Here is a 24,923-nt window from a genome sequence, read left to right as displayed (position 1 = left end):
ATCTATTACAGAGAATTCCCATATCCTCCACTCACCGACTTTCCTTTAAAAAAGCCTTTTTTCTCACCTCCGAAATTGGAAGTTTCTGTGGTCTGAACGGGGGGAACTTTACAGATTGATGGTTGAAAAATATTCTCAAATGTTCCACCTGCGGTCCAGTTCAAAATATGTCCTGAACAAACGCGGACATACGTCACCGTAGATGCCACGCAGTGGCTGAGTGCACGCATTCAAACACTATAAACCGATGTGGTTTTGCAGTGAGGGAACCCCTGCTCGTGTGATGTGGACCGTTCCTCCGTTCCTCCACATCCAGGCGAGGTGAGAGCTGTGCACAGCGCCAGACGGACCAGAGCGGGTTAGTGTGATTACGCAGCGGAGCGCACGGCTGAGGACTCTGTACAGCGCAACTCCAACACAAATGGATATTTACGTGGCTTTGTTATCCCTCTTCTTTTTTACCAAACCAGGTAAATACAAGCCGCGCGATGAGGAATTCTGTTGAAAATGACACGCATTTTTTTTAAACGTCTTTTTACGCTTTCTCAGTTTGCACCTTGCGTGCGAGCTTGTCAGATTTGTTTGGTAGTGTCTGTGTGTGCTCTGCAGTGTATTGTTTTTTTTGTTTGTTTGTTTGTTTTTTTACTCACCTGCAGTTTGTTGAGTTAATATTTTAAATGCCCAGCGTGCAGATAAGGTAAAATAGGTGAAACCTTTTACTTTGGCGTGTGCGCGCAATGCCCTCCTGCCCGTGGAGAACACAGGTGGTGGCTGCGGGCAGATACAGTGTTAGTGGGCTGCATTAGCAATACCCTGCGTGTAAACATTGGAATGCACATAAGCAGTGGCCATGTCTGTTTATAAAAAATAAAAATAAAAAAAGAATTAGGATTTGAGTATTCGGTCAGTTTAATCCTCTCAGCAGGCTGTTAATACACCGCTTTACACCCTCTAACCTTCATTTATCTTCCACAGCTTTGGCTTTCGGATCAGATCAAGACTACCAGATTGATATCATCAATGAACTTGACCTGGCAAATGCCACCTATGGAATTACCCAAGTGGCGGGGCTTCACAACAGCAGCAAAGCCTTCCTTTTTCGAGGTAATGCACGCACGCTGACAATTTCTTCCTCATTAGACGCGCTGCTTAAGTTCAGAAATGTCTTTGTCTTCTGTGTCGTGGCTGCGCACACACACGCACACGCACGCCCCTTGTTTCATTAGTTAGTGTGAGCAAAGCCACACCTTTTGGTGTCACAGTATTAGCTGGGACGCTGAGGAGGAACGCTCCGGGGAGGACTCCTCTCGTAATTACTCCACATTTCATTTGTCCCAGGCAGCAGATTCTCGGGCTCTTTCTGAACACACTTGAGCGCTCTGCCTGTGTAGGACTTCTACAACGTGTCGACTGTTTCCATTGGCATTCAGTGTTGTGTAATCCCAACAACTGGTGGCTAATGGATCATCAGGTGTGAGGACCCTGAAGGGCACATACGTGCATGTGGCTGGTTAAAGAGCCTCAAAGAAAAACACTATCTCATATTATAATAATCGATACATGTCAAAGCCATAAGTCCTAATAGGAAGATAACAGTGACATTAGGTTAGCTCTGTTGAGGGTGAGGTGCGTTACCAGTGTCAGAAGCTAACTTTTGCTTTGCTCCCCTGATTCTCTGCACTCTGAAAAGGACTCAGACTCTGGAACTTGTTCGGTCTGCCTGTAGTGCCTTCTCCTTTAAGCAGAACCTGAATTGTTAGAGCGTAACGTTAGAAGTAGAAAGAGAAGAGAGTAGAATACAGTAAGAGAAGAAAGAGACATCTGGGTGACTGTTTGAGAGAGACCTGGATTTTATTTTTATTTTTTAGGGATCAGTTGTTTTCTGCTTGGCTGCAGCTTCAGAAACACTGCCAGGAAAATTCTATTATCATATATTGAAACTTTCTCCTAGTAATGTAGATGTTTAATGTCACTTTAAAATTGCTCGATATTCAGAGGCCTTATGTATGAGATTCATGTTCCATTCTCATTGGAGAGCTTTATTATCATACATGATGCTGTTCGAACCTGGACGGAAATGCAATGCTGGGGAGAAACACTGAGTCTTTTATACTTTTCCTGGCATGGAAATATTCAAATTCAAAGATACTGGCACAAACACCAGCAGCTTGAATCCCAAATAAGCAGCGTTGGGTGTTGAATGTCGGCAGGGTGGTAGTGTTGTGTATTATGTGTGCATGTGGTTTTATTTTCTAGAGTGCTTGGCTCGATGTGCCATTGGCTCTGTATGAATGAAGGCAGGGCAACTTGGCCGACTCTACCGAGGTGAAGCTGTCCAAGATGCAGTGCTGGAGGCCATAGGGGATACTCAACCTCACTTTTTACTTGATAGACACACACACACACAAGCTGTTCCCTACAGTTTCAGGCTCCCAGGGTCGAGGTACAGCAGCCAGATAGTATGGGGAACAGTAGGCTAATACAGTAGGGAAAACTGGACCTGTGAATGTTGAAGAGGATGCTTGTGTTGTGACCTATTTAACACTTCTCCCACCCTTGCGCTGCTTTAATGGCCCTGTGACCCAGATGGCTCCACAGCGCAACTGCGGCCAAAAAGGTTCTTTTAAAGTGCTCATTATGCTCAATTTCAGGTTCATAATTGTATTTAGAGGTTGTACCAGAATAGGTTTATGTGGTTTAATTTTCAGAAAACTCCATATATTTGTTGTACTGCACATTGCTGCATCTCCTCTTTTCACCCTGTGTGTTGAGCTCTCTGTTTTAGCTACAGAGTGAGGCATTTCACTTCTGTTCCATCTTTGTTGAGAGTCGTACATGCACAGTAAGTACTGCTAGCTAGTCTGAGGGAGTGCCATGCTAGCAGCTAGGCGAGCATTATAACGTGTGTTACAAAGTGACCACGTTTGTCTCTGAAGTAAAGGCTGGACTACAATAGAGCTGTTGGGAGCAGTTTGTGAACAGTGTTTTCTGTTGGAGATGGTAAGTCCCTTGGACTTTGGGCTTTTTCACTTTGTAAACGTGCACAAAAAATATATATAACACAATAAAGGAAAGTGGAAAAGCCAAAAAGCATAATATGAGCACTTTTAAAAAGTAGAGAAGTTGATGTTCTAATAGGTTACAACAAACGGTCCACCATTCCCCATCTAGTAGAAGCAGCGCTGAAGCCTCTGATGCTGATTGGGCCAGTGATTATTCAAGATGATTTATGTATGCAATCATGTGGTGCATGTGGAGCTCAATATCATATTTCATCTGTTTGATTGCATAAATTGTGGTGGAGCATATTGTAATGCTGATCAAATGGCTTGGAAAAAAAGGGCAATGTGGTGTTCCAATTAGTGTCGATAGCACTGAGGGAGAAAGAGAGGACTCTGGCAGTGTGTTTGGCTGGACACTGGGACCAGTCCCTCCAGTCTCCCAGTAACAGCCAGTGATTTACAAACAACAGATGGTTTGCTTTAGAAAATACATTTCAGCCTCTCTTCACTTGCGTTTTCACCAGAATAATGCACCAGTGCACTCAATGAAGGCCAGTTTAGGAAAGACCAATGAGGACAGCGGCTACTAAAAGGTCCTTATGTGGATGTGTGATCCAACCTGAAAAAGAGAGAAAAATGCTAATATTCTCCCACTGTGTACTTATAGCGGGGGAACAAAGCTCAGATAATTGCTAATATACTGTATCTGTTATATAGTTTGTACTTCTCATCAACAGGATTGCTTTATATTGTGGGAACTTCTGTGATGTATTGAATACGGTTTAGTTCCTCCAAAAGGGGGCTGACCTAGTTTCTCATCCTACATTGGAACCCAGATTCTCAACCTCATTACTCAGACCCCCCGTCTGTCCCAATGTTAGGGCTGGGCATTGTTCAAAATCTTTCGATCCGGTGCCAATTTCGATACCTCGGTTTCGATGCCGGTTCCTTAACGATACTTTTTTTCGATACCATATGTTGTATGTACCAAACTTTTTTGCTTTTTGTTGATTTAGATTTAAAATGATTTTAATGGTGATTATCAGTTTGTATTTTAGTATCCCACTGGGTACATGCTGGGTCTGTTAATCTGTAAATTTGGTCCACAGTAAAATGTCTCAACTTCAAAAAGATGCTGGGGCTTTGATTGGACGGGGCTTTCCTCATCAGACTGCTAAAGGATGCTCAGTTTTTGCAAATATAACATTTTATACCTGTACAAGTATTGGTTTGATTACCACTAAATGTGGTGCAGACATCCTAGTTACTTGAGAAGGGACTCTCTGACAGCTTTATGTGCAGCTTAAAGCATTAAAGGAACGCGCCAACTTATTGGGAATTTAGCTTATTCACCGTAACCCCCAGAGTTAGACAAGTCGATACATACCCTTCCCATATCCATGCGTGTTTAAGGCTGCCTGACGGCTCCAGCGGCATCAGGCCAGCACAGAACATGCAGGTAAATGGTTCCAGCAATCCTACTGCTCGGATAGTGACAAATACGCCAACATTGCCTATTTTACATGTTGTGATTGGTAGAGTCATTGCAGCGTAGTAAAAAGGTATACATGAGACACAGCCATCTTCTATCCGTAAAGAAACCGGGAACTATATTCTCAGGCGGAAGAATATAGTACTTGGGCGGAGTGATATGCTCGCAGCAAGCCTGTCTGAGAGTATAGTTCCCAGTTTGTTTACGGTTAGAAGATGGCTGTGTCTCATGTTACGTTGTTTTGTGTACACGCTGTGACTCTACAAATCACAACATGTAAACAGGAACATGTTGGCGTTATTTTGTCACTTATTCGGAGCAGTAGGCTAGTTGGAACCAGTCACCTGCAGGATCTGTGCTAGGCTAAGCTAATGCTGGAGCCGTCAGAAAGCGTTATAGCACGCACGGAGATGAGTAAGGGTATGTATCGACTTGTCTAACTATGGGGGTTACGGTGAATAAGCTAAAGTCCCAATAAGTCGGCGTGTTCCTTTAAGCCTAACAGCGTATGTACATAACAAGGTAAGGCTAAGGATCCACCTGGGTCCTAATATCTGAGACCTAGTCTATATCGACGACGTGTCATTTCCAGGATAGTTCAGGTGCCGTTGGAAGTTCCATAGGATTTTCCTTTTTTCGGCCGGATATCTGTCACCTTCCGCTTTCTTTGTTTGCATTTGTAACTCCAGTGAATTTCTGAGGACTATGGTTAACTGCTCCTCAGATCTCTGCAGGGTAAATCCAGACAGCTAGCTAGACTATCTGTCCTATCTGAGTTTTCTGTTGCACGACTAAAACAACTTTTAAACGTACACGTTTCACCAAAACAAGTTCCTTCCCGAGGCTATTTTGCAGCGGCACCGTCGTTTTTCTCCCATCCTGGAATGTTGTGTGGACTAGCCAGACCTTCCTCCGCAGCGCTGTGGACGAAGGTCTGGCAATGCGAGACTATCCCAGACCTGACTCAGGAGCTCAGTTGGGCTGTGTCAAATTTATATTCAGTCTAACTCCGTCAGGTAGGGCCCCCATGTATTGGTTTTGGGTTTGTGTGTCAATACCGTATGTCTAATACTGCAGTGGATCCAACCACACTTGCGAGTTGCCATCAGCTCTGATCATGAGCCACGTCCTATTCATCACAGGAGAAAAGTGTGTTTTTGAGGCAAGACCAGGAGTGTGAAACAATGTAAAAATGACATGTATTGCTACTACTTTCAACTGTGTTTGCTCGTTAATTGGTTCCACATCATGCTGCTGCCAGTTTTTGGTGTTAATTTGGAAGTGTTCGGTTGACCTCATTTTGAATAGAGTCTAATTATCCTCTGGTCTGTTTGAACCGAGTCTGACTGTCCTTGGATTCCTTTTGAATTGGGCCTGTTATTTGAAAATGTTTTTTTATTATTTATGCACATCATATTTGGGTAGGTTTCTCATTGGTCTGTTTTGGAGCCACCTTGAATAAAACCTTTGACCAACCAAATCTGACTATGTAGAGCTGAGCTAGACTGAGTCTGAGATGTCCTAAAGTATCCACTGTACAGAGGATAAACCCCTTTTTGATTTAGGTAACAACATGACCTTTCCCATAATGCCAAACTTAAAAGTTTTTGGCACCACTGTATGAATATAAAGATCTTCTTTTCTCATCTCTCCAGTGATTTTTATTTTCCAGTGAGTCATGGGCATTATAGCCTCACAGCACCACTATGGCTGTAAATACCTTTAAAAAAATACTGAGGTACTGTATTTGTATGATATTTTACTGACGTGACTATAAAGGAGATTGCTATACTAACAGCCAGTTGTGTTTAAAGTTGCTGAATCACAAGCTGAATTAAATTTGGTTTGGCTATTTTTTTACTTGACCAGAGTCAAAGTAATTAGTATTCAAGCAATATTCCCTCATTTAGTTAATATCTTATTTTAATGTGAGATCGTTCCTAGCTTTATGACATTACAGCATTCTAACAATTTAAAATATTTTTTTCAAGACTTTTCCAATTGGAACCCAAAGGACCTCAAAGTCTATTATAATAGTTTATTATTTACTAGTTATTTGAATTCTCTGAACACAGTTACGATGAAAAGATTGCCAAACATGCACATATGTAGTAGGGATGCAGGCAGCGGTTAACTGATTTCACTCTTAAAGGGGTGATAGAATGCAAAACCGATTTTACCTTGTCATAGTTGAATAATGACAGTTTAGTGGGTAACTAGGACATACATAGAACCTCTAAATCCCATTGACACCTCTTTCCTCTGCAAATCTCACAATTTGAAACTGCCTCTGAACAGGGTGCGAACTACGGGGGAGCTAGGGGGAGCTCGGCTCCTCTTAATAAGACATGGGCTTCCCTAAAAACGTGATTTGTGAAATTTTGGGGGGTCTCTAAAAATATTGACAATGTGTCATTTTGACGTGCAATTTCAGTTTTGTGTAATGTGATCATTGTGGATTATTATGTGTAAAACCTCAAAAATATCATTCATGCATGTCGGCGATTTGAACCTAATTCACTTCAATAAAGATAACTATACATGCTATTATTGTTGTGAGCACCAAGGCGTGGCACAATATAAATTTATATATTATATACAATCCTTGAAAACCATTCTGCAGTAAGCATCATATAGCCATGGCAAAAAGAAAACAAGGCAGTTTAATTAATTTTGGTTTTACTAAGAAATTGTGTAGCGATGACGTTAATAGCACAACCGATTCACCTGCTGCAAGCCCTGTTAGCACACCTCCCACCGGGGTGACAACGCAAGAAGAAGCTCAAGAAATAATGTCCTCTCTGGCTGAAGATAAGCCTAACCCCTCTTGCTCCTCTCTCTCCCGTTAAATTGGAACAGCCAGCAGTGGAGAGACTGGAGGAGCCCATATACGTGGCTGTTTGTTAAAGTGCCCATATTATGAAAAAATCACTTTTTCTGGGATTTGGGGTGTTCTTTTGTGTCTCTGGTGCTTCCACACACATACAAACTTTGAAAAAAATCCATCCATGCTGTTTTGAGCGAGATACGGTTTCTGAATGTGTCCTGCCTTCAGTCTCCTAGTGAGCTGTTCAAAATCGGCTCAGACTGTGACGTCACAGTCCGAAATGAGCTGGGTAACCACAACCGTTAGCTCGTTAGCATGCTAACCGTTAGCATTAGCATGCTAACGCTAATGCTAACGCTAGCATGCTACGTCGTTCTCAATAGCAAAGCACTGCTACAACACACACAAGTTCACCATAATCTCCAAAAGAACTACTTCCATGTGCGCCCTGGTTTAGAAGAAGTCTCCCAGCTAATCCTGCCTTGTAACTGACCAAAGTTGGAGAAACAGGCTTTCTTTTACTGTCTCTAGAGTTAGCTAGCTGACATGATCTACATCTGAACTACTGAGCATGTGCGAGTACAATCAAAGATAGAAGATGAAAAGAGGTCTTACTCTGTAGCTAAAACAGAAACCAGGTGAAAAGAGGATCTGCAGCAGTGAGAGAGAGCTGTGCAGTACAACAAAAATATGGTGTTTTTTGAAAATTAAACCATGTAAACCTGTTCTGGTACAACCTTAAAATACAGTTATGAACCTGAAAATGAGCATAATATGGGTGCTTTAGGGATAGAAGCTTGGGGTGCGTCGCTAAGGTCTAATTGAACGGAGGAATTATGGTATTCTTTGGACGGCTGTGGCTAAGTGGTAGAGAGGTCGCCTGCCAATCGGAAGGTTGGTGGCCCTGCAGTTCCATGGCGAAGTGTCCTTGGGCAAGACACTGAACCCCGAGTTGCCCCTGATGCTGCGCCATCGGAGTGCAAATGTGTGTGAATGTTTACCTGATGAGCAGGTGGCACCTTGTATGGCAGCATCGGCCACAGTGTATGAATATGTGGGAATGGTGAGTGGTTCCTGTACTATGTTAAAGCACTTTGAGTAGTCGTTAAGACTACAAAAAGCGCAATATGAAAACAGTCCATTTACATTTGGTAGCCTGAGTAGCTTTAACCGTTGTTCATGTGAAATCTCAAAAACAGCCTGATGCTTTGTTTATAGACTATTTGTGGCTGGCTGTTTGCTATTTGAAGTATAATAGAGTAAATCCTGTAGTGCACAATTGTAGCTGTTATGTATCTTTGTAAGTCATTGTAAGTCGCAAGCGCACGACCCCCCCGCGTGGGAAAAAAGTGGGCTCCCCCGAAGGCCACAATATAGTTCGAACACTGCCTCTGAAAACGGGCAAATCTCAACAAGCCGCCTGGTTGACGTCAACTCGGCAGCTGCTCCTCATTTGGCTCTAGTCTCTCTCTTTGTCACACCCCAACATTTACATAGGCTACACAACTGAGATCAGTTAGTCTCTGAATCTAGGTCGGGCAGGTCTCAGAAATTGTATACATTGTTCCTCTGCTAAATTCACTTCTAAAGCCCTATTCGCACGGGATAAGTATTACCTGGTGACCTCCAGTCATTTGTAATAATCGCAGAGGTTGTCTGTGATCTTAATCCCGTGCGAATCGGTCATGTCTGTAATTTGTAAAGTAATAATTCCCCCGCAAATGACCTACCATATTTCGCCGAAAACGGAGGTCCTGTGATAATATTAGTCCCGTGCAAATCGGCATCTCTGTGATTTGGGGTCTAACTGGCTGCGTTGTCAATTATAAATGAAAAGTTTTGACATCATATCCGGGGGATAATGTCTGTAAATTTGAGTAAAATACAGACTTCAGTTATCCCGTGTGAATGCGCCAGACGAAATACAGACGTGTGGGGGTAATTTATAAACTACAAGAGGTCCCCAGGTAATACTTATCCCGTGCGAATAGGGCTTATGACTTTTTTATGCGAGAAATCAACTATGTAGAGGTCAAATATGGGCCTTTTTACAAAAATTGATGGCTAATTGCAATTTTTGTCCGACTGTGTGTCGGAGTTCAACGGCCGGTGCTGCCTGTGTAGCTGCCTCAATGCCTGGCCTGCCTCCCTTCACAGACACCGGCCTGCTGTGAGCTCGATTGAGCTCCGTCATGGCTGGCAGCCCACGGCACTTCATACCCGCGCAAAGTCACCGTTTTGTGGGTTAATGGACCAAACGCCGCTGCCTGGACAGAGCTCCAGGGCTTGCAGCTCCCCTCTTTCTGCTAGCTAAATGGAGAGACGCCTTGCGTTCATAAAAATGCCTTAAAATCAAATCTGACACAACGGTTAGCTTTGTAAGACCTTGGGGTAGCTGCGATATAAGTGGCGTGACGAAATTCAAACCGTAAATATATTATAGTTATGCCGGCAGCCGGCCGCGGAGCCCCGGTAGTGCAGTATCCACAAAGGGGGACTTTGCCCTGGGTATGGAGCCCAGCAGGCTGCCGCTTTCTCGTCAGACTGTGTGGAGCTTCTAAAGTCCGACACGTCTTACCAAATTTGCAATAAGCCATACATTTTCATAAAACGGCCCATATTTGAGCTTTATATAGTTGATTTCTCGCATGAAAAAGTCTCAGAAGTGAATTTGGTAACGAAAGAAGAAAAGCTCTTGTTACAAATAGGGCCAAAACACAGGGATGCATAAGGGCCCATAAAATATCAACCAGGCCATTTTCAGCCCAACCAATGTTACATACCCCATTAGGAGACCTTAAGGAACAGTGTGAAATACCCTATATAATCATTCTATCACCCCTTTAACCGCGCTTAAAATGTCACGGTTAACTAATCATAAAAGCTCAGCTACGAGTGTTAACTGACTGCACGTTATGTGTAGCAGTGTGTGTAGTTTTCATTAAACCTCCCTGACAACATAAACGCTTGTGTGTGCACACGCGCTACACACATGAAATCAGACGCCAGCCACCACGAGTATTGACTGTCAGAGTGATCTACAACGGCGTCCTGTGGTGGGATAACTTACTGCCGCAATTTGTTTAGCGTTACATTAGTAGTGAAATTAATTAATGCATAATAATTGTGAAACTGGGATTATTCTTCAGACTATAATCGTAACAACAAAATCTATAATCATTGCATCCCTAATATGTAGGAGATCCAGCTATCTGTGAACCTGTCTGGTCAGTATAGATCCCTCTGTTCTTCATTGACTCTCTTACTCAAAATCATTAATGTTAAACAGTTAAATGGTAACAAGAAATGCAGCCTTGATCCTGATATCCCTGAGATCTATAAACCTGCCTCCTATCCGCCTTTTAAGGTCAATTATCCTTAACATATAACAACTCTGCGGTCTGGTTTTAGGACTGAAATGGTCCTTAATTAAGGTTTAATCGACCCTCCTGTCGATTCCAATCAGAACCTTTTTTTCCAACCTCATTTAAAGCAGCAATTCTCACTAAAACAACTCACTACTGTCCAATAAAGAGCTAAAGCTGATGCACAGTGCATTTCTGGTTCCACTTTTGTATTTGTTGTTACGTGAATAACGCCAAATTAAGCATGTAAAGCGTACATCATTTGTTTCCTTTACATACAAAAAGCATTGAAAGCATGAGCTTCATCCTGTCAAAAGCTATTCCAGGAAATCTAGGAAGTCATTCACTGATTCACTGAGTTTGCCTGGGCAATTTAGAGAGAAAGTGTGCATTTAAACTGTACACAACATTGCTTTCTTGTGATGCCACTCTTATATCTGTCCTTTTTTAATATAAAGCAACAGCCAGGAGAAAATCTCACTAATTAACACATTTATATTTTGTTAGTTTAATCTGTACAACCACTGAAGTGTAAAAACAACAAGTTGCTTTTTTACAGGCACCATGTGTTAACCAGGGCTTGTTGTTTTCATGGTTAGGTTTTTTTTTTTTTTTTACTGAAACCAGACATAAAATGTTAATTTGTGAGTTTTAGAGTCAATTTTTTTTTTAAACAGATTCTGGTATCAAGCTTATTATCTAACTCAGCATGAAAGGGAGCAAGCGTATTTCCCAAAATGACAAACAAGTCTTTCAAACTTTACATGTTGTTGACAATCAAATTGTAGTTTAAATAATTGATATATTGTTTCCATACAGACATTCTGTTTTAAATTACAGTATGCTGTATTTCCACGTGGGTGGGACTCCTGCAGTGTGTTGTACTGTGAGCGACAGTTATCAGAGCCTATGTGGCAGCACAGAGTTTTGCATCAGTGTTGGCACTGAAAGAAGACATTGCTTACCTTGATGGCGTGTCAGGGGTATGAGGTCCGTCCAAATTGCAACTTGTATCAAACACCAGTCAGGGGAAGTTCGCTACCCTTTGTGAATAGGTCTGCAAATCCTGCTTCACCAGTTAAACAGAATTTACTAAACTACTGAAAGTTGAATTTAACCTTTTAGAAATGGTGCCTTCTCTTGCAAATTTGGACTTGTGCTAAAGCTTGCCAGTGTTTCCCACAGAATTAGATTCTATTTGCAGTGGTAGCTGACCCAGGGGTGGGGGGTCCACGCGTGGAAAGAGATGCAGAATTCTTATGTAATATATCATATTTTTGGCAACTTTATATAACTGCTTAAATAGACAATCTGCCCACAGTCCCATCCTCAAGGCTATAAGGGTGCATTGGCAGTTACAGCACACAATGTAATCTTTCTGTCTCTTTTGAGTGTCAAAATTTAATATTTTTTTAATTTTGAATCTCATCTGACAACAATGTCCAGTTCATTTGATTAGTATGAACAGGGCATAACCGCATCTTTTTCCCAAGGAGCACATTTTGCTCCTCAGTTGAAAAAGTGACTTAGGCAACTGCTATTACTGTTGTAGCTAATTTGTACAATAATACAATAGTGTTATGAATACAAAACATTATGAAGTGTAATATTTTCTATTTTGAAATATTGATAAATTGTCAGTGATGTTGAATAGCCTATAGGCCTACAGTAGTGTAACAGACTGCCCCTACAGTTCGGCAGGCATGTGAACTGCGGATTAATTGCAAGTGTAACCATCATAGTGTGAAATACAGTTTAACTGACTGCTGTTACGTGAACGGGGCTCAGCAGAGAGACGGAGCGAGACTACGGGCCCTATCTTGCACTCAGCGCAATTGCCTTTGTACACCGACGCATGTATCATTCCTATTTTGCACCCGACGCACAGAGGACTTTTCCCTCCACAGACGCACGTTGGTAAATTAGGGAATGTATTTGCGCTCCTGGGGGCGGTTCAGCGAAAAGAGGAGGTGTGTTCCGTCGCAAATGTTCCCTGGTGCTATTTTGCAGTTTCAGAAAACAATTCCGCCACTGACCAGGAAAAACCTGGTCTAAAGTCAGTGGCGCTAGTCTAAAGTCAGTGGCGCTAGTCTAAAGTCAGTGGCGCTAGTCTAAAGTCAGTAGCGCGTTATTCAGATGCTATTTTAGGGGCGCATGCTTGGCCATAATGTAGCGTGAAAAAGAAAAATATTACTGAAAATGCGCTTTAGGTGTTTGGATAGATCAGGAGGCACTTTACAGTACAGTCCTCAAAAAGTCGCAGCATTCTTTGTGGCTTGTTGTGTTTTACACATTTCCATGAATCATGAATGTGTTGATGAAATAAATGAGGAAATATTAGAGGACTTAAGGAGACGTGATGTTGAACTACGGCGGGATTGGACACTCGATGCGCTCCTGATGGAGTGGGTGGACGGAGATGGAGTTGGGGGAGGAGGAAGGGGCACAACAGGAGCAGGTGGTGCGTTTTGGAGGCCCACGCTGCATGGCTGCAGCAATCCTCTCCAGAATTGAGGAGATGCACCCGAGAGGCCGCAGCAACATCGCCACCCGGCCAAGACGGGCATTTATTACTTTGCCGCATCTCGGACAGCTCCCGCTGGTGTGCGCCAGGCAAATCCGCCGTTATAATAGCAATCCGCCATGGAACAAGCGCGCCTGCTCCTAAAGGGAATGTGAGATGACGCTCTGATTGGTTTTTTTCACGTTACGCCCAAACCACACCTAGCTACTTCAGACCAACCCATTTTAGATTTGCGTCGGGCGCAAGAGTCATTTATCCCGCTGGTATAATAACAACAGCGCCCGAGATCCGCCCACAAAGCTACTTGCGTTTCACGTTTGATACTTGCGTTTCAGATCGTTAAAATAGGGCCCTACATCTCTGCAGCTTATTCAGGTAGTCAGGTCAATGCTGCTAAATCACTCAAAACTTTGAGTTTCATGCGTAGGCTACTCCCACATGGCTCGCATCAGGTTTTAAAAAGAACTGTACCAAAACACGGAAAAAAGGACTTAACGCGACATATGAGATGTTTTTATTTTTACACGTTATGAAACTGTCTGGGAGGGAGGGAGGGGGAGAGGGAGAGACAGAGAGGGAGAGAGAAGATACATCAGTATGTGGTGGTCAACATTGATTGTGTGGCGGGCTGCCACACATATATCAATTGATGGGAAACACTGGCTTGCCTTACTGTGACATTTAAAATGTAGAATTTGATTTTGAATCTGGTTCTGGTTCCACCGACTGTCAACTGCCATCTTTCCAAGTCTAAGACCTGGTTCCTGAATTTTGAATTCACAGGGCTGGCATCAGTTAAACTACAGTCTGGCTCAACGGATGTACGTTTCTGGGATAAAGCCTGACATGTCCCTCCGCTCTCGCTATCTACGCTATCTGGTCTTATGGCTGCCCAGGATGATTTTGATTGGTTTAAAGAAATACAAAAAAGCCTGAGAGTTTTTTCCCCTATCCCAGAATAGATAGGCGGTGTGGAGATGATCCTATGACCTGGATGAATATCTGGAAAGTCGGAACACAGTTACTTTAACTCTCCTCAGCTTACAATGCAAACTGGTGATTTTACAGCTACATTGTAGATTTTAGTCAAAATTTAAAGACTTCCAAAGCAATTCAGATGTCCCATTACGCCACGCAGAGCCGAGTGGTAATCGCATAGGTCACCATAGAGGTCTCCTATCAAGCATCTTTTCTGGATCAGTTCACAAATGGTGGCAGCTGCCTCTTCTGTTGGGCTGCTGTAGAACACTTATTGTTGGAAGGAAAAATATATATTGTGTAAGCTACAATCAGTGTGTTATGAACAGCAAAATTGCAGACTCTGAAATCACTCAATTTCTGCAATTGCTCACAGTTGAAAAGAGAATTTCTTCTCAAACAAGGTGCCCACAGTGCAGCGAGCACTTTATTAGCAGCAGAAAACAGACCATAACCAGCTGCTGTCTTACCACTCTGCCTTCCAAACGCCTGGCCAGAACTACAGGAGGTAGACAAAATAATGTGAACACTCAGCAGTGAATTTCAATGGCCAAAGATGAGTTATATCAGGGTGATTCCATTTTTCACATAGAAAAGATAAGTTTTTGACTGTACTTGCCCGATGTTGTTTTCGCTTTGATTTACCTATTTCATTGTGCATTTTTAACACTGGCCTGGCGCTCCTGGCCAATCGGCTGGCCAGGCCACCGGCAATTCAACTGGTGCTCCAGATGGACAGTCTGGGCCTGCTGTTGAGTATTTACAGCAGCAGGATGGTGTATGTGGGATTTAGTTAAAATATACTACAGTGTGTGTTCATGTTAATGAAAAAAAAACATCACCCAGTGAAAGTTTGTGGCTCATTGATTTGTTTTTAATAGTTCTTGGACAAAATATTTTTGGAACAATTGTAATAATAATGATTAATTGCAGACTGAATTGAGGCAGGGCAAGGCGATTACAATGATTACAATGATTACTGTCTTTGAATACACTAAATAGAAAAGCTTCTAATTATCTGTAATGGTGTATGCTTTCGTCTCGGTTATCTCCCAACCGTCAGGAAATGTGTAGATCCTAACTCTAATCTGATACCTCACCAAATGCTGTGTCTTTTGAAAAGCTCACTGTCTCTGGCTTTCTTGTGTTACAGGGCCATTTTCCCACAGGGTTAAACTAATAATTCAACATTATTTGACTTACTAATTCTACATGTAAACACTTAATCAACAGGTTTTTGATTTAAAAAAATAAAAATTGTCTGCCTGTGTATCTGTTAGCTTGATGTCTCAAGATCTTACTCCGATTCTCCACTGGGCGTGTCTGTGCTGCGTTCCGGCTGCGCCGCCGTTTTGTTCCGTCCTCCGCCACGTGCCGTACCACACCGGGCGCGTCTCAGAAGCAGAACGTCTTTCTGCCCGACTCAGATTATATTGTCTCTACAAGTAATTTACAGAACAATTGCATGTTTATTAAGTAGAGATGCACAGATTACAACTTTCTAGGTCGATTCCGATTTTCATTGAGTTAGGGCAGCCGATACCGATTTTAGCCGATTCCGATTTCATTTTTTCGAACCACTTTACAGCACACGCAAATATTAATTTTCTATCTTTTCTTTAATAGAACATTTTTGCACAGAACATAGAATATTTTTTAACAGATAATGGTTCACTATAAAATAGAACTATATAAATTACTCCTGGTGTGGGAAATTCATACACATCTAAAGTGCAATGTTAGAACCATTTCCTTCTTTTCACATCCAATATCCAACTAAAAAACGCCCTACTTTCTCCTTGCAGGTGTTGCATATTGCAAACTTGTTATCTTCTGCACACATGCTGAAGAATTTCCAAACAGCTGACATGTTGCAGGTTAATTCCCGAGGTTCCCTACATGTGCAAGAATAGCGCTGACGCGCTTCACACCGCGAGCGGGTATGCACGAAGCATGGCGGAAAAGTTGAGAGAAAGGAAAAAGAGACTGTGCTGTTGCGTCCGTGAGAACTGTAACTCGTAAAACTTATGTTGTCAGTTAATTGTAGCATTGACCGGCATGAAATCGGCATATGTCAGACTGACCTGCCAGTCGCCGGTCATGGCCGAGCATGTGAAAACCGGCCAATTCCGGTCACCGGCCGGTCTATCGGTGCATCTCTATTATTAAGCTAGTATCTACCTTCCAATCCAGGCACTCCTGAAATTAAACTCCATGCCTTCTCTTTTCCGGTGTTGTCCTGATAAAAAAAGATCTGTGATGTCGTATTATTTTTTTTCAAACTCCAAGATGAATCTCTCGTTGTCCATGATGTTGTAAAGGAGACATAGATGATATATGGGGATGTGTTTTGGTAAATTGACTGGATAGTCTTGCTGTTTCACTTCCTGCCTGGCTGTCCGAACGGCCCGCGGCTCGCGTGAAGATAGCGTATATTCAGCTGAGCGGAGAGCCACTTCACGCACGCACGCTTCTGGGACACGCCGTGGCGCAGCAAGCACTGACTTGAATGGCCGCGATTGCCCGCGGGGCACGCAACACGCCCGGAACGCAGCGCAGACGCGCCTGATGGAAATTAGGGGTTAGAGTCGTGTGAAAATCGACATCTCACCCTTGCCCCACATTTCTGATTCTGTGCTGGGGACCTTTTGTTGCATGATATACTCTTCTAACTCCCCAGATTTCCTGTCTCTCTATACTGGCTAACGAATAAAGGCTAAATAACTCCCCTTCATGGTGGTGATGGGTAAGTGGTGGGATGCACAATTGTAAGTCTGAAAGACCGATCATTGGTCAGACATAAGATGACGTCGGAACTGTGAAAGTAGGGATTTTGACAGTCTGGGAAAAGTGGAAGTGATTACATATATTTTGTCATTGAACATAATCTATCTAGGGTTGGCATGTTGTGTATGTCCATCATAGACATGGAAGTAAAGGAAAATGAGCTGCCATGTGTAAACTAGTAATCAGCACCAAAGCAGAGTGGACAGCTCCTTTTCAGGCTCACAACTGTAACTCTGCATTCACACATACAAAAACAAAGTTGAAAGCAGTCTCTGGCTTGTCATGAGCACTGTGGGTATGTTGCATTAAAGACAATCATTTACATACTCTGATCCAACTGGACAGTTGTTTTTCAGATGTAGCAGCCATGCAACACACAAATAAGTTAATTCCCTGCACAGTTTGATTCACGGTTACAGAATGGCTTTATTTTCTTTTTTTACCTTGAGGTATGAACTGTTAAGACGGTTTTAATACAACAATGACACCTGAGCTGACCAGCCTGATTGACATTGGGGTCCTGTATCTGCACTGGATGTGATCCTCACTCCTCTTTGTGGAGCAGAGTATTAAACAACTCTGTGCTTCTGTGTATTGGGGCATTTAAAGGACTGTGATTTGTTCTCGGCGGCTTGTTGCTCTCATTGCATCAGTGTATGCTCTATTAACTGTTTCACTCAAGTCATTAGGTTAAGAATTGTGTCAAAGTTAATATTTCCTATATTAGACTATGCGGATGTTGTCTATCAAAACATGTCAGAATCAAATCTGAAAGCATTAAATGTTTCTTTCAATAATATATGCAGATTTGTGCTGAGATGTCCTTTTTACTACTCACCACTGTGTAATGTATGACTCACTGAACTTATCACCAAAAGCCAGAAGACAGTATCACTGGTACCAGGTTATTTTTTAAATGTGTGTACTCTGATTATCCTCCTTACCTGAAGGAATATTTAATTCAATATAGACCCAGCTGTAGCTTGAGACACACTGAATATCCCTTCTTCACTGTGCCAAACAAAAGAGAGTGGTAGACGTACCTTTTTAAATTTAAAGCCCCTTCAGACTGGAATAAACTGCCTGGGTCTGTAAGATCTGTCACTTCTTTGCACTCCTTCAAAACATCGCTCTTTACTTACTTGCATGCAAACTGTTGCTGTAAATGTTTTCCTTATGTGTGACTGGACTTTTGCTTTATATACCCAAATATTCAGGATACTTTTTGTCCTTTCGTTTTATTTATGTGTATACATTAGGGCTGTCCCAAACGATTATTTTTTAAACAATTAATCTAGTGATTATTTTATCGATTAGTCGACTAATCTAATGATACATCTTTCGATTAATCTAACGATTCATTTTTCAATTAGCGATTATTTTCCCATTGCTCAATTATTAACAATTTACACAAAACAAATTTCAATAAGGTTCAAATCTCTATTTATTAAAATTGTTTAACACTGCACTGTTCAAGTAATAGTAAGGCGATCAATCCAACCACAAAATAAAGTCACTTTCAGGAGGAATACAAAAATAAAAAGTTAAAGTAAACAGAGCAAGTGCAAAAAGAGTAACCTGTTTTTTGCTTTTTTTAACAGTAGGTAAAATAATGAATAAGCTCTTGTTTAACATCCAAGCTCTTCTTCCTTTAATTTAACTTTAATTATTTGTATCTAAAGGCTGGTTAAGCACTGTAGGGAGGAGAAGTTGGACAGTTGTGATGGCGTCGGATATGCGTTAGCATGTTAGCAGGGACGGACGGGGGCTAAAAAACAGCCCTGGACTTTCTCCCAAATAGGCCCATCATCTGGCCATTCGCCCCTAGCCGTGCGCGACAGACACTAGCCAGGATGTCCTGATACTACGCCACAATACTGTAGCCTATCAGACAAGGTATTCACAGCAAGTAACATCTCAAAACCAATGATAATATATGGGGTTGTGTTTATTAATGAAGCCTCAGCCTTCAAATGAAAACTACAGAGATAAAGTAGGCTACTTGCTGTACCTGAACATGAGGATTAGATATATTGTAGGCCTATACCAAAACTACACTGAGAGTGTTAGTTACTATATACTATAACTATTCAAATATAAATGTATATAACATGTGTTGCTTTGTGTTGAAGAATTAGCATAGAATAACCTATTTAATATTTTGTCAATGTCATATTACACTTTTGATTCATATTAAGGCAGTGAAATGATGAAAATGACTAGGCCCTATCAATGTTGTTTGTGAAGCTTTCACAAACAACTAGAGATGGTCCGATACCACCTTTTTGCTTCCCGATACCGATTCCGATACCTGAACTTGCGTATCGGCCCGATACCCGATCCGATACCAGCGTGTCATATATTTCATTATGTTTTAACATCTGTATACTACTATCTCTGTATGGATGTGATATGATTTCTTTCTTTGTTGTCGGTCTGGCTCAGGTTAAACTCTTTGTGAAACATGAACAAACGCAAACAAGTAATGCCCCAGAACTTTCTTTTATAGTTATAATGAAAAGAACATCAATAAACTACTTTAACGTAGATTTTCTTTAGGGCTTTATTACGTGGTATCGGATCGTTGCATAAACTCCAGTACTTCCCGATACCGATACCAGCGTTTTAGGCAGTATGGAGCCGATACCGATACTGGTATCGGTATCGGAACATCTCTACAAACAACCATCAGGTCTTTGCCAGTTCCACAAACGCAAATATGAAAGACAAAGCTGCACTCTGCACTCTGATGGAAGACAGACAGAGGGTGCAAGCTAGGATTTCTTGGTTAAACTTTTGGTTACATTTGGTGAATTATTTGTGAGCTGACTATGCAATTCGCTAAGATAGGGATAAAGGCAGCCTGTAATGTTTCCTGCTGGCACTTACCAGTATTGCTGATGTGAAATTAACTCACGTCTAATGATGTAGGCCTACTCTTCTTCTTCAGTTTTATTTTTACACGTAGCATATAAGTGATTGTATTAGCGCCCCCTGATGTTGGCTGTTAATATCGCTTTATTATTGGTTGGACGGTCGTTCTAGACTTTTCCAGAACGCACAGATTGTCAGTCCGTCCCTGCATGTTAGATGTATTTCCACACACAACAACGCCAACACAGTCCTCGTCTTATCCACCACTCTCTCGCCTGTAGCCTACTACTGGAACTGACCCGAGGACCGATGTTTTCGAGGCGGGGACGGCATGAGACGAGAGGACATGACACGGGAGGCTCCAGGCTACAGCCATTCAGTCTCGAAGTTTTGCCAAACTTGCGATCTTAAACAGGCCGGCGGGGAACTCTTGTGGGTCGTCACCACTCGCCATACTCGTCCTTTCGTGCTGCTCTCTCTGACTCACTCACTGGACCGTCGACCTGACAAAAAACTGCATGTCGGCAGAGGAGCTCGGCTAGCTTCAGAGCTAAGGCGGAGCTACAGATTAGGTGTCCCTAGAACCCACGTATCTAACGGTAGTTCCGCATTACATTAATTAATTTGCACACAAGTTTTATTTATTTATTTTATTTAGTGACGCATTTACGTAGTTGATGACGAATCGTCCCAGCCCTAGTGTACATGCGAGTATGGGTGTAGGTGTGCGTATGTATATTATGTATGTATATATTAGTGCTGTTAAACGGCTTATTAACGGCGTTAACACAAACCAATTTTAGCGGCGTCAATTTGTTTATCGCAAGATTAACGTTTTCTTTTTTTTTTCACATGCTGTTGCAACTAGTAACGTTAGACGCCAAAATGGATGCCAATACGATTCTGAATGGAAAGTTTACTTTTAAAAAGTTGCCAAATGGTTCCATTGACAAGACCAAAGTGATCTGTGTGTTTTGTCGTTGTGAACTGAGCTATCATCGCAGCACATCCAGTCTGAAGCACACATAGCTTTTCAAGCTTCAAAAACAAAACATTCTGCAGTGCTCTAATACTAAATAAATTGGATACATAAAACTACAGCACTGAGCACATGGCACTTCCTGTGTGCAAAACATAACAGAATATGTAAACAAAAATGTTACAGGCCTACATTAAATTGTAAACAGAAATAATCGATTATGAGCCTGCCGATTATCGATGCAGCATCGTCCATGTCCACGATTCGATGCATTGATTATTTGATTAATAAACACCTCTAGTATATACATATGTGTAAGTATGGGCTAAATGTTGCCATGCCTCCTAATACTGCAATATGTTTTGTACATGGATTTGTTTGCGATAAGGAGTTGGTGGGTTGGGTGAGGTGAGATGAGGGAGTGCTTTAGCGAGTGTGAATGTACATGTGCTGTATTGTCTTTGCCTTATGTCTCGAGGACCCCTTCGAAAACGAGATGCTGCATCTCAAGGGGTTATCCTTCGTTTGCATAAATTTGAGCTTTTCTCAACTTTCTCCTGCAGTGTTGCTAGGTGCCTTTTTACATCTCTGTAACTCAGCAGGTGGCGTCAGGCTGCAATGGCAGGTCCCATTCCGATGAAGAGCAGCCTATCGCTGTCCTCGTAAGACCAATATTAAACCGCGTTAAAAATAAAAAAAAATAAACCAGGATTAAAGTGATTTATCAAAAGCAAAGCTTACTGATGGCCAAACCATAATATCCTTAAATTACTCAGGTCTCTATGTTGAGGAACATCAACGAGATATAACTTATAAAATGTTCCATGTAAAGGAACACTTGTGGAACCTGCGATCCAAATTTCTTCATATAACAGGTTTAAAGGAAAAACTTTGTATCCCCTAATATGAAAAGATTTTTTTTCATTTCCAATTCCTTGGACCAAAATGTTTGGCCTTTTCTCTTTTTACTACTACTACTGTATTGCAGATTTACCCTCGGGGTAACCAAAGAGGGTACAAAGTTAACAACATGGCCAGATAAATCCACGTTTCACTGCAGGTTTCCTTTCTTCTGAGTATATCAGCGCTGTGCATGTTGCTCCTGTTTTTAGAAAGTCAAAATATGCCAGTCTTTGATATGCTCCAGTGAAATGTTATCATGTTTGTGTCAGGCGATTGGGCAGGCAGAAGGTTTGGCTCCACTCGAACAGATCTGTCTGTTCTCTCACGGTGGAGATGAGACTAAGCTGCATGTAACGAAATTGGAAAGGAAAATGGCAAAATAAAGAGTTGAATTTAGCTCAGAATGGCAGTTGCTGCAGAGAAATTAGACAGTATATGGTTTGAGAAGGAGAAATGGGTGATGACACATTTTCGAAATCTTGATAAACACAGCACAGTGTGACCTAAACAAGTATTCTATTTTCATAGCAGGCTGCACCATTCCTGAAGGTTTGGGGGGAATTGGCTAGAAACTGAGAGGTTTCAGTGAGGTCTCATTCTCTCCTGCATCCATTTTGTTGCTATTTATACCTCCCCTCTGACTGCAGAGCAGAGTTGGGTTGCATATATCGCAGATGTTACAGAGAAATGCCCCATGCAGGCAGGCCTGAGAGGCTGTGGGCAGTTCACAAGCTGCGAGCTAAGCCAGGCTACGAAGGTCTACTGCGCACAGTCACAGCCGCTGAATCCAAAAGAGGCTATCAAACCTTTTCATCTTTTATGTATGAGCTTCCTGGCTGTCCTACTGCTGGAGGAGGCGAGACACTGGTCCCACCTCACAGGAACCTCGGTGGAATTATTCCAACTGAATTATTCATAGTACATGAGGGCGATATCTTTTAAAGGGACAGACGTGTCTCTATTGCCCCCCTAGTGTCAAATAAAGGCAGCGCAGAGAAACAATGGGCTGACACAAGTGCCTTTAGTTGGATGTGGGAAACTCTCATCTGGCACACCCAGACCTAAAATCCATATAATTGGTCCAGAGTATTGCTGTCTCCTGGAACTAGGATCAAAAGCAGGGATTTACTGTAAATGGTCTATTTCAGGTATTGAAGCCCTATAGTGAAGCTACCTTGTGCAGTTTTGGACGGCAACTGTGGAATTCTCTCCCTCTATTATCATCTCTCGAGGTTATTTAAAGCCCCTTTGTGTGTATTTTTATGGATTTCTGAAATTATCTAATTGCATACGTTTTTGTCTGTGGAAAAATTGGTGCAGTCTGTGTGTTGTAATAAGCCTACTCAGCTCAGTGTCCCCTGAGTCTCCAAAGTCAGTGATTGTTCTATTCCTATATAAGTACATAGGGGCTTTGTTTTACTACTCCACTGCCTTTTTATTAGATGGCGATCAATTATTCAGTCCATCACTTTGGTCCAGACTGAAATGTCTCCATTATAACTATTGAAAAGGATTGCCATTTAAGTTTGCACAGATATCCGATGTCCCCTGGGGATGAATCCTAATGACTTTGTTGATCCCCTAACTTCTAGTGCCATCACCAGGTTTACACTTGCATTTCAGAGTCTCAATAACTGTGGGATAGATAACCTGACTTTTCCTCTGGCTACCATCATCATGTCAAATTTTCAATTTGACCAACACAGGTTTATGACCAAATATCTGCTGAATTATTTTTTAGAATTTGTTTTTAGTGCTACTTTGCATGTTAGCAAATGTTAACATGCTCAATGCATACTATATATGCATACTGAAATAATGATAAATAATACATGAGCAATAAAAGAGCTATTCATTTTTCAGATGAGCTGGACATATATAGGATTCACTACTAAAACTAAATTTTCTATTGGCAGCAAAGCATTTGACATCATTTGCAATTTGATCTCAACTTTAATATACAAATGTGGTTTTCTTTACGAGTCTGTCCATGGACTCTTCTGGAGTCTTGTTTTACCTTTCCTTCTGTGTTTGGTGGATTTTTACGGTTTAATTGTATACTCTCTTATAATACATTTTCCATAATGCTTTTTCCAAGTGTAACATTTGCTGTATAAATATATATATATATATATATATATATATATTTCTTACCCATCTAACCATCACACAACCAGGTAGTGATGTGGCCGGGGGCTGGGGAAGCCATTCTTAAACGGCGTGCAAAACTGCCAGAGAAATGTGTGCAACCGCTGGCAACAAAACAACGTGCTGGAGAGCCCCAGAGCCTGGGCGTTCATCTAACATGTTTGTGTACAATTGTGTACAATTGCATGTAAGGTAGACAACAATCAGTTTTTGGCAGATGACCATGTTTTGGCATGACACTGGTACTGTCTGGTACTGTACTAGACTGTCCCTAATTTTGACCGGATGTCCGTCACCTTCCGCTTTCTTTGTGTTGGCAACTCCGGTGGATTTCTGAGGACTATGGTTAACTGCTCCTCAGATCTCTGCAGGGTAAATCCAGACAGCTAGCTAGACTATCTGTCCAATCAGAATTTTCTGTTTCACGACTAAAACAACTTTTGAACGTACACATGTTCCAACAAAACAAGTTCCTTCCAGAGACTATTTTGCGGGGGCACTGTTGCCATCTGGTGCTTAGCGCCGCCCAAAATGATTGTTATTGGTTCCTCTGCAGAGCTGTGGAGGAAGGTCTGGCAATGCGAGACTACCGGTGAACCATAATCGGTGCGCCTTCTAGGGATGTAGCAACTCCCCGCCCCCGCTGCTCTACTGCACATGCGGGAGACACACACACTCTCACATACACACGCACACACACACGCACAAACGATTTATACTTACATGTTTTGGGATTCAGCACATATCTTTTCAGACATTCAAGATGTCTCACTTAATGGACACCATTTAAGATCGCACACTGTCTACAGTTGGTTCTAATCACTGTAAGATGTGGTAGTAGAAGTGTAAATCATCCAGCTTATCCTGGTGTGCAGCAAACAAACACATGCACCCTTACACAGTAAATGGTTACAGCTTTAATAATAACACCACATATTGCAGCTCCCTACAGAGTTCACTGCACAGAAGGAGGCTGGATTGCTGGCTCCTTTTTATTCCTATTCAATTTTTATGAGTTAGACGGCAGCAAACTGTGCTTTTGTG

The 24,923-nt window shown here is 41.9% G+C and overlaps 1 protein-coding gene across 1 annotated transcript in view; it reads left to right on the top strand.

The window, feature by feature from the left end:
• Positions 1 to 286: 286 nt before the first annotated feature.
• Positions 287 to 24,923, top strand: part of LOC120555936 (protein kinase C-binding protein NELL1-like) — a 329,540-nt gene continuing 304,903 nt past the window's right edge. The window contains exons 1-2 of the mRNA XM_039795144.1: positions 287 to 470; positions 976 to 1,104. Coding sequence (XP_039651078.1) covers positions 422 to 470; positions 976 to 1,104 — 178 coding nt within the window. The 5' untranslated portion in view covers positions 287 to 421. The remainder of the gene's footprint in view (positions 471 to 975; positions 1,105 to 24,923) is intronic.

Source organism: Perca fluviatilis, chromosome 3, assembly GCF_010015445.1.
Source record: "Perca fluviatilis chromosome 3, GENO_Pfluv_1.0, whole genome shotgun sequence".
Classification (NCBI taxonomy): domain Eukaryota; kingdom Metazoa; phylum Chordata; class Actinopteri; order Perciformes; family Percidae; genus Perca; species Perca fluviatilis.
Note: the sequence above shows the minus strand (reverse complement) of the source record. Positions and strands in the feature narration are given on the sequence as shown.